At 39.0% G+C, this 10,021-nt stretch overlaps 1 protein-coding gene across 1 annotated transcript; it reads right to left on the bottom strand.

The window, feature by feature from the left end:
- Positions 1 to 1,232: 1,232 nt before the first annotated feature.
- Positions 1,233 to 1,766, bottom strand: LOC122082139 (putative invertase inhibitor). Its single transcript, XM_042649623.1, has one exon. It carries the CDS (start codon positions 1,764 to 1,766, stop codon positions 1,233 to 1,235), a length of 534 nt encoding a protein of 177 aa, XP_042505557.1.
- Positions 1,767 to 10,021: the final 8,255 nt, after the last annotated feature.

Below are 10,021 nucleotides of genomic sequence, written 5' to 3'. Positions count from 1 at the left end.
ACCTTATCAGGTTCATATCAACCCAACCCGGTCCTAATTTTTACCCTAATTGGCCCTAATTTTTGCCACAAATTTTTTTTTTTTAACACATAGCCCCTCAACATCATCAAATGGCTTTTAGGGATAGTAAGACATAATCTTAGAAGCATCCAGAGACATAATTATGGAGCATATTCCACAATACTTGAATCCTGAAATGCCATGCGGGACACCTTGAGAGTGGTTTACCTAAACAGTTCACTTGTTTGGAATTTACGAAAACCAAGAGAAATCCTTATGACTGCCTTAAAGTTTCTTGCATTCCAAATCAAAAATTTTCTTATAGAACCCTTTTAGGAAATTTTGCTTGTAGCATTACTCCCATACTCTTGGTTGCAAACATTGATTCCCACACACCAATTAAGGCAACAACATAGTCACTGAAAAGTATTCAAAAGTGCAGTCTTCTTACCAAAATATATATATATATATATATAGAGAGAGAGAGAGAGAGAGAGGAAACATATCCCTCATGTCAATAGCCAGTTGGATTTTTACCTAAATCACACTATCAAAGAAAAGCAAAAAGACTTAATTGAATCTGAATCTTAGATAGTCTTTATGCACCCTAGCTTAAGTTCTCTAAAGTAAAACTATACTGAGGAGGCACCAACCATGTTGTTGGAGTTCTTGTTGCTGTTGTGTACTTTGTTAACCATCAAAACCGAATTGGGTTCATTGTAGAAAACCTATGCTCACTTGGAGGTCTCGAGTTCGAGTCTCCTAGATGTTATCTACTTTAAAAAAAAAAAAAATGAGGTTTTCTATGAATTCGATCTAAATTGCTTTTATAGAAAAGCCATCAATGATGGAAATACCATGGAATATGACTATTCATAATACAAAGAATCCTTGACTGAGAGTCCCTTTCAAACCAAATAGCTAGAATCCAGATTCAGGCTCATAGCAATCTTTATCTCATAAGAACAAAGGAGCTCTCAAATGATTTCGCTGAATACCACCAACAACCGAATGCCCTGGATTACCCAAATAGCAGGCATCAATGCTAATTTAGATTCGCCCAGTTGTCTTCGGTCATGTGTGTGTAGGACAGAATGACCACATTCCATTCCTTAGCCCTATGGACTTTGTAGGTCTTAAGCTTGAGCCAGTTATTCATGAGTCAATGAAAGAAATAAAGATTACTTTGGATTATCTATTGTTATTTATAAGAACCACATCCATAGCAACAGTCATATAAAAAAAGAGCCAATATCCAGCGCAATTGAACAAAGCTGGCAGTAAGAATTATACTCTGCTATCAAAAGCGATTTTAGGCCACTCTCCTTAAACGCGTCTTCACAAGTCGTAGCATCGGTTAACGCGGCACTCACAGCAACATTAGCATCCTTGTAATTCTTAGATTCGAAGGATTCAATTGCACGTTTTGTATTAAGCTCCGCTATAGAGTAATGCAACTTACATTCCCGCAAGCAACCCTTAACATCTGGATCGGATTTCAAGAGCTCCTCAATCCGTGAACTAATCTTTGTTGTATTGTCTTTGACTAAATTTGCTGAGATGATCCATAGCCCTGAGAGATCTGCACTGTGGCTCTTGGGATCTTGTCTAAGAGCCGCAACGCACAAGTCATATTGGAGCTCCTTGTCAACCTGAGAAGCTTTTTTACATGTTTCATTGACGATATCAGCATCAACCTTGGCTAGAAATAGAATGACCAGAAAGAAGAATACAGGGGAGGAGAAGAAAGACAAGGATTGTCTCATGTTTGATTCAACTCTGTTCTATATCTGAAACTCAAATACGTTGGTTATTTATATTATGAAAGTCTCCCTATGAGAAGGAAAATCTTATCAATAAGATAAGGATCCCTTTAAATCTGTAAAATTAGAATCAGCCAGTAACTGGGCAGGTACGTATGAATGGTTTAAAAGAGAAACCCCTTCTGTTACTTTACTTTGACAGCCAATCTACATGATTTTCTTACCAAAAAAAAAATTCATGATTTGAAGATTTAATGTGTTTTATAAATGGAAAGTGTGAAATGAATTCTCCCAAAATTTAGATTAGATCTTATCATTTTACAATTATTTACTTAATTTTTTATTTGATTTTGCAGCCCTAAAGACAACTTGCATCGTTTCTTCTCAATATTGTCTTTTTTGTGAACCAACCGACTCTTAGAAATTATTTTTGAAACATTTTTTAATAAGATATATACCTCAGCATCACTCCTGTTACTCTTTATAAAGTTAGACCTCAAATGACAAGAAAGACACAGAAAACCAAAACAACCACTAAAAAAAATAAAACCCCTTTTGCTGTGATTTTTTTCCCTGTGGCCATTGTCATTAAAATCGTGGCTAATAATCGTTCCATGCAGTTTAATAACCATGGCTACCATGGCAATTGAAAATCCATATTTCTCCGTGGTTAGTAAATTGCGGCTAGATAGCAATCTTTAACACCAGTTGTAAAAAGCTGTAGTCAAATGTGTATTTAATACAAAATATATAATTAACCATGGTTTCTACAACATATTCAAATTAAAAAAAAATAATAATAAATAAAACCCACCCCTACCAGCTCCGGTAGGGGTAGGTTTCTTCATGGCTCCACCCCTCACCTCCCTACAGTACCCTCTCGCCCCCTCACTGTCTGCAAGATTCCTACCATCATCTCTGTTCTACAGAATGCCGTCCTCATGTTTACTCTGGACCCTAGCCTGCTACACAAACCCAGCTGCCCAGCATAATTTGTTCGATTTGTTCGAGAGTTAGAGAGATAGATGTCGCCCTCTCTTCCACATCATCAAAAGTGTAGTGAAGGTGAATAGGCAAGAGCCATGTCTGGCAAAATTGCTAGGGATCTAGGCAATGGGAACGGAGATCATCCTCCTAATCGCGGAAGACAATCTCTCCTCAACGACTTCTGGCTACCTAAGGAGCGGCAACCTGAGGGAGCTGGTGCCGTTGCTGTCCTCCCTCCTGCTGAGGCTCCGCAAGATCCCAAGAAGAAAGCAACGTATTCTACCATTGTGGGAGGAGAGCTCCCAATTATTAATGACCTGCCTGATCCTATCTAGGTAGGATCTTTAACCACAGTCATCATCCCGCAAGAGGCTTACGAAGAGCGCTTGAAAAGTTTAAGTTTGCACTCATAGGGTGAACAAACTTCAAATACATTTCAATGAATGATATTTGAAGGGAAGCAAAAGAATCCTAGCCTTTAAAGGGTAGATCTGCCATGGCTCCGACGGGGAAAGGATTTTTTCTCTTACAATTTGAACTAGAGTCCGACATGGTAATCATATGGAAGCGAAACTCGGTTAGAGTGGGATCTCAAATTCCCAAATTCCAAAGGTGGAAGAGGGACTTCAATGTACACGAAAAATAGCCTGTTACAAGGATGATCTAGATTTGCTTCCTAGACCTTCCTCTTGAATATTGGCACGAGAAAGTTCTGCTCACCATGGCCAAAGCTGCTGGTAGGCCAATGGCTCTTGACCGTAGAACCCATGCAGCATCCAGGGGTGGCTACGCCAGGGTCATGGTTGAGGTAGAGGTGGGTAGCAGAAGGATTGAAGAGATACAAGTGGAGAGAAGACAGTCCAATACAGGCGAGCGATTCTGGTTCTCTCAAGTCATAATTTATGAAGATAGCCGTGGAAGATGTGGTCATTGAAAGAAGATTGGTCACAATCTCCATGATTGTAGAGAAAGAAGAAGAGAAGCTTCTCTCCCTCGAGCTAAGCCAGGAATCCCTGGTGCTGTTTTTACAGACGAAGGTAACGCCGACTAGTCTCAACCGGCGATGGGGGCAGGGAACGATGGTGGAGGCGATGATGACTTGTCGAGTCAGCGTGTTGATGGGGGAGATTTTTCTTCCCATTCTCACTTTCGATCTCCTAACTTTTTGGGATCCTCTAACGGCTCTCAAAATAGGGAAGTGGCAGCTGGTAGGACTCTTTCTAGAGCTGGTTCGATTGAGGTACTCTTACCTATTCAACAAGATTACACTGAATTAGCTCCAAGAGGTGCTAATCAGGACTCTGAAGCCGCAGTTTCTAAGGACTCTAGTGCCAATGACAAATTAGGTTATATAAATGGGTTGGGTGGTATGGGATTAGACGAGGATGCCCTTGTTCAATCTGATGAGGATGGCTCGGACCATGACACACACATTGAACACCATGTAACTTCCATATCGCCTACTGTCGTTCAGGGTGGGGTGGTCTTCCTCCACCATGACAAAATAGCCCGTGTTGATGACATGGTTGCTCGAGCTTCACTAAGAGAGTCAGCTGGAGTAGGTCTTCGCAAGAAGGATAAGGCACCAACGACCTCAGAGCAGACCAGAAGGTCTGAATGATTGGCAAATTCATCAAAGTGATTAATGAAGGTCTTGTTCTGGAATGTTAGGGGATTCAAGAAGGCTGCAACTCACTTGGCCTTGAGAAGAATTATTGCAGAAAAAAATCCTGATATCATTTACTTGGCAGAGCCTATGGTAGACTCATCTGCTTATCCTGCTTTTTTTTTTCAATAAAAATGGCTTCGAAGCCGACATGATTCATAACACTAGGGAGGAAAAGGTCCCCAATCTTTGGTTGATGTGGAAGAGAGGGCTGCCCAAGCCTTCTGTCGTATCAGAGTCTGAGTAGCAACTGTCTGTCAAGATTTGTCAGTCATTCATGCCAGCAGCTTCAGGGTGAAAAGAAGAGAGTTGTGGATGGATCTTGCAGTGGTGCCTATGATGTTAGACCCTTGGCTTGTGGTTGGGGATTTCAACACCGCCCTTGCCTCTCACGAAAAGCGCGGTCCGGGTGCCTTTAGCTTGGGCTCGGCTGCAGAGTTTGAAGCAATGATCGATTCTTGCTCTCTGTTGCAGATCCCCTCTAATGGTGCTAAATTCACATGGTCAAATAATAGGAAGAGAGGGAACGTGGCTGTTGTTTTGGACAGGTCTCTATAACGAAGCTTCGCAAGTCATTTCCAAGATTGTGCCCAATCTGTGCTTCACCGAGATTTTTCAGATCACTGGCTGATCCTAGTTGTTTTAAAGGCCTGTCCTAAGCCAGGTAATTGCCCATTTCGAATGCACAAATTTAGGCTTGATCACCCCTCTTTTATTCAGGTAATTCAGGAAGAATGGTCTCAACCCATATATGGTTCCGCTAGTTTTATCTTCACTCGAAAGCTCAAAAGGCTAAAGCCTGTCATTCGAGCTTGGGCAAGGCAAGTGTTCCCGAACTTTGAAGTCGAATTGATTAAAACAAAAGAGGCCCTTGCTGAGATCCAATGTCAAATTATAGCTTCAAGTATGAAACTTTATTTGGTAAGGAGGCAGATACAAAAATAGCTTATTTAAACGCATTAAAATATCATGAAAAGCAGTGGGTGGAGAAATTTCGTATTACTTGGTTAAAGCATGGAGATAGGAATTCTAAAATTTTCCATCTTTATGATAAAATCAAAAGGGCACGGAACACGATCAGAATGTGGAAAAATCGGATGGTTCAAAGGTTACCGATAGAGATGTGATCGCCACTCATATGATAGATTAGTATCAGTCTTTCACAGCCGCTGAGCACCTGGACCTACTGAACGCCATCCCTACGCTTGTAGATGAGGTTGACATGCTTTCTCTGGATGCGATCCCTGGTGTAGTAGAGATCAAGAAAGTAGTTTGAGATCTGGACCCTAATAGCTCCCCAGGTCCAGATGGTTTCCCTGGATATTTTTTCAGGCATTGTTGGGATGTAATAAAAGGCGACTTTATTAGAGCAATCACAGAATTTTTTTCTCACTGGGAAAATGCCCCAAGGTATGAACAACAATTTTTTAGCTTTGATTCCAAAGGTTGATAGAGCAACTTCCCTTGACAAATTCTGACCCCTATGCATGGGGAATTTCCTCTGCAAAGCTATCTCCAAAATCTTAGTGACAAGAATGTCTTTCTTGTTGCCAAGATTGATCTCTAAAGAGCAGGGGACTTTCCAATCTGGCAAGTTGATTCATACTAATATTGGATTGGCTTCAGAGTTGTGTAATATCATGTTCTCAGCCACCAGAGGAGGAGGTCTTGATATTAAAATTGATGTTCAGAAAGCGTTTGATACCATTTACTAGGACTTTATTCTGCATGTTCTGAAGCGATTTGGGTTCTCTGATAAGTGGCTTAATTGGATCCATCAGGTTCTTAGTTCTTCAAAAATCTCAATCCTTTTGAATGGAGGTCCAGCGGGTTATTTCAATGTGGAGAGGGGTTTAAGACAAGGGGAACCCATGTCTCTGATTCTCTTCATTCTTGCAGAAAAGGTCCTTTGCAAAGGGCTGCACGGTCTTCTTCATGATGGGAAAATCAAAGCTCTTCAGAGTCCTAGAGGCGAGTTAATGCCAGTTCATCTTCTATTCGTTGATGACATATTTATCTTCATGAATGTATCCATAAAATATGTCAGAAATCTCAATGCCTTTCTAAGGAAGTACCAAGACTTTTCAGGTCAGCATGTTAACCTTGAAAAAATGAAGTTTTTCATAGGGAGAATTAGGCCTTCTCGCATGAGAGACATCTCGGATGCTTTGGGAATTCCTGTCTGCAACTTTCCCACAAAATACCTTGGGGTTCAGATCTTTGAAGGAAGGGTGAAGAAAAATTTCCTTTCCTCTGTTCTGGACAAGGTGAAGGAGCATATATCAGGATGCAAAAGCAAGCTCATCTCAATGGCTGGCAGAGTCACTAGTTCACTCCGTGGTGATGGGAGCTTGAAATTGGCATCCCTACCCAAATTGATACAATTTTCTCTCAATCCATTCTAAGTTGTCTTGGCTCTTTTTTTCATTCTTTAAGACCTCTCTAATCTTCAAGAACCCTCAAGATCATTAATTAGCTACTCTTTTATTTCTATTCTTTATTGTAATTGATTATCCATTCGGATAAAATAATTATGTTCCAGATAATTCATATTTGAACCAAGATATTTTTATCGGATACGGATACCCCTAAATAGATATAGCTGTGAATCAAACTTGGACTTTCGATTATCCGTTTACATCCATAGCCAAAGTCAATCAACCATAATTTAAAAACATATTTTCCCAAATTGTACCTCTGAAGCTAATATTGAAACTTGGAACACTGCCTAGGGTGAAGACAACAGTATCATCTATAACAACGACATCTCCATTTCCATTGCAAGGGAATTCTAATTCATCATTGCCTAGCCACTCCGGGGCAAGGTTTTAAAACTTAAGATCAGTATCAATTGATATCTGATGGATTTAACCTTTTTTTTTTTAAACTAAAAATAAAAATAAAAATAAAATGGGTGTTTTGGACCATTTACCCATATACTGTATCAGTGGAGCAGTACAGATTGAATCAGTATTGGCCAAACCAATCCAATCTAGCTGATCCTGATTGATTCGATCTAATTTTTAAAACCGTGCTCTGGTTGAATTTACCCCAATTAGTTAAGAACATTTCTCAACTGAACACTTCAACTATTTAGAGGAAATTTCACTCCCCTCCTCTATATGTTTTAGGTATTATACAATCCTCCCTTGCGAAGTTTGGAATTACAAATTCTTCCCTTCTAAGTTAAAGAATATATCAACTGTACCCTGATTGTGAGTGAGAAACTGTTAAGTGTGTTAAAAATTTGTGTTAAACCTTAAAATACCTTTGGTCCAATAGAGATGACGATTTTTCCCTCAACCCTTATTATCGTCTTTTCCTTGAGAAACCATGGGAGAATTAGGGTTTTTGCGCTATATGAAGCCGCCGGCTGATTGATACGTGGCCTGAGATGGCTGCCATGGTTGGCAAGGGCAGAGATAAGATTTCGGTAGTGAGTGCAACCCCTTCGTAAGATTTTGGCATCAGGCCAACTAGATTTCGAGAGGTTCGGGTTAGAGTGTCTCGAAGCGGATGATTTCTATGAAGCAATCCTATACTTCTAGCCTCTCCAACACTTTAATCACATGTTTCCTGTCGGAGTCCATGAAAATCTGCCACAACAACAACAATGAAGGATTCAATTTCAGCGTTCACTCATAATAGTAGCGGACTATTCACAATTCATTCGGAAATTTGCTTTATAATTCTTTACAGGTTTTCTTTGGTTGATGCTCCGCAGTAGGTTTCGTAGTTGAGAATAAAAAAGTCATTTAACATTTGCTTAGTGTTAACATCCCAAGGTGCGTTTGTAATTATAAACTTCACAACGAGTTTGAGTGTAACACGAAACATATAGGGGAGTGGGAGAATAATTTCCTCAACTATTTAGCAGCCATTATAACTGAAATTTTAAATTCAATCTGTATCTAGAATGCTTCCAAACATTATTCCCATCACCCTAAATGAAAATCCAAGATTAACGTGGTCTTTCAGTTGGTCTCATCGTTTTATAAATAAACTGATATTTTTCAACAACTTGAGGATAACCTCAATAGTAATCCAAAATTCATTTATCTTGGATACAAATACAAAAATACTCTTTCAATTTCATAACAAATATCTGGCCAATGAAGACATTCATGGCCGGAACTCACAAAAAATGTTTCATAATCTCAATATCCTTAGAAGACATTTAGACTGTAAAAAATATGGCATTGTAGACACTGAATTTTGACACCTTATGTATCGATCTGTGGTGCATCCAAATCAGCAACACGATTAAAGGATATCAATGTTTTAATTTTGACCATTAAAATGGAATCTAATAAAAACAAAATCCCCACATTGGGTTGACCTGAGTCATCTCGACACGGTTTAACATGATTCATCACAATCCAGCCTATCCCACTCCTGCCTGGAACCATCCAGCCCAACCTGGCCTTAGAAATACCTTCCACTCAGAAAAGGTATTTCTGAGTACCATCCGATAGAATAAGAAAAATAGTAAAAAACACTTTTCCCATCCATGCTAAGATTGTTCACTACTTTTTTCTTTTTTTCTGGTAAAAGATTGTTCACTACACTTCCCTTATGGGAGACTGCTGCCATCCAATTAAGGTTGATTAAATCCCAAACCTTAAAAACCATAACCCTAAATCTAAGGGCTACGAATGACACCTACCATTAACCTGCTTTCTCCTTTTGTAATCATCAAAAAATATAGATTTCTCTCCCTTGATTTGTTGTATATTCACCTTCCAAAGTATGGAATTACCATCCATAATTGGGTAGACTTAGATCATTGAACCAAAGATTAAATCTAGATCCGGTACAGCTAGGGTGGTTTATTACCAAGCACACCCCCCACCCCTCCCCCATTGTGGTTTTTCTCCACAATTTAGGCTTAATTCATGAGTTTAGAATCCTGCACAACTTCTTCTTCTTCTTCTTCTTTTTAATTTTTTTATTTTTATGAATGAATGAATGTACAAAACCTTTGAATCTCAATTTTTAGAAAAAGAATCTATTTTGAGACGCGTAATAAAATTATGGGGTTTCTAATCTAAGATTTCTTTTTATTTTTTATTTTTTGGTGTGTGTGTAGAACCCAATCTAAGAAATTCAAATGGATAGGAAAGGGGAAAGAAGGGGATGTCTTTTTTACCAACCCCAGACTTCCTAAAGGAATCTTCTGGTAGGAGACTACGAGAAAAGGGAGAAAAGAAAACAAAGAATAATAAAAGAAGAGCAATGAACAATGGAGACCTAGGGTACACTTTATAACCTTAGTTTATGATTGATTGTAAGGAAAATTTAAAGACAAGGGAAGTGATATTTTTGTAAATCATCCCATGTGATTATATAAACTACTTAAATTTTTTTTATGATATTTAGTAATGATATATTTGATGTTTTATAATTAAGGGTTCTAGTTCAAAATAAAGTGAAATTTAACGAGGCCAAATCCTCTCCAGAGGTGACCCCCCCACACCCAATGGACGGTGTGAGATTGTTGTAAGAGCTCATGGTCCAGAAGAGAATATTCTAAGCTCAAATTTAGCAACCAAATATAGAATGATTTGTTGTTAGTGATATAGCACATGGGGTATAAAAAGTTCAC

Source organism: Macadamia integrifolia, chromosome 6 (genome assembly GCF_013358625.1).
Source record: "Macadamia integrifolia cultivar HAES 741 chromosome 6, SCU_Mint_v3, whole genome shotgun sequence".
Taxonomy (NCBI): domain Eukaryota; kingdom Viridiplantae; phylum Streptophyta; class Magnoliopsida; order Proteales; family Proteaceae; genus Macadamia; species Macadamia integrifolia.
The sequence above is the reverse complement of the archived record's forward strand: the minus strand, read 5'-3'. Positions and strand labels throughout refer to the sequence as shown.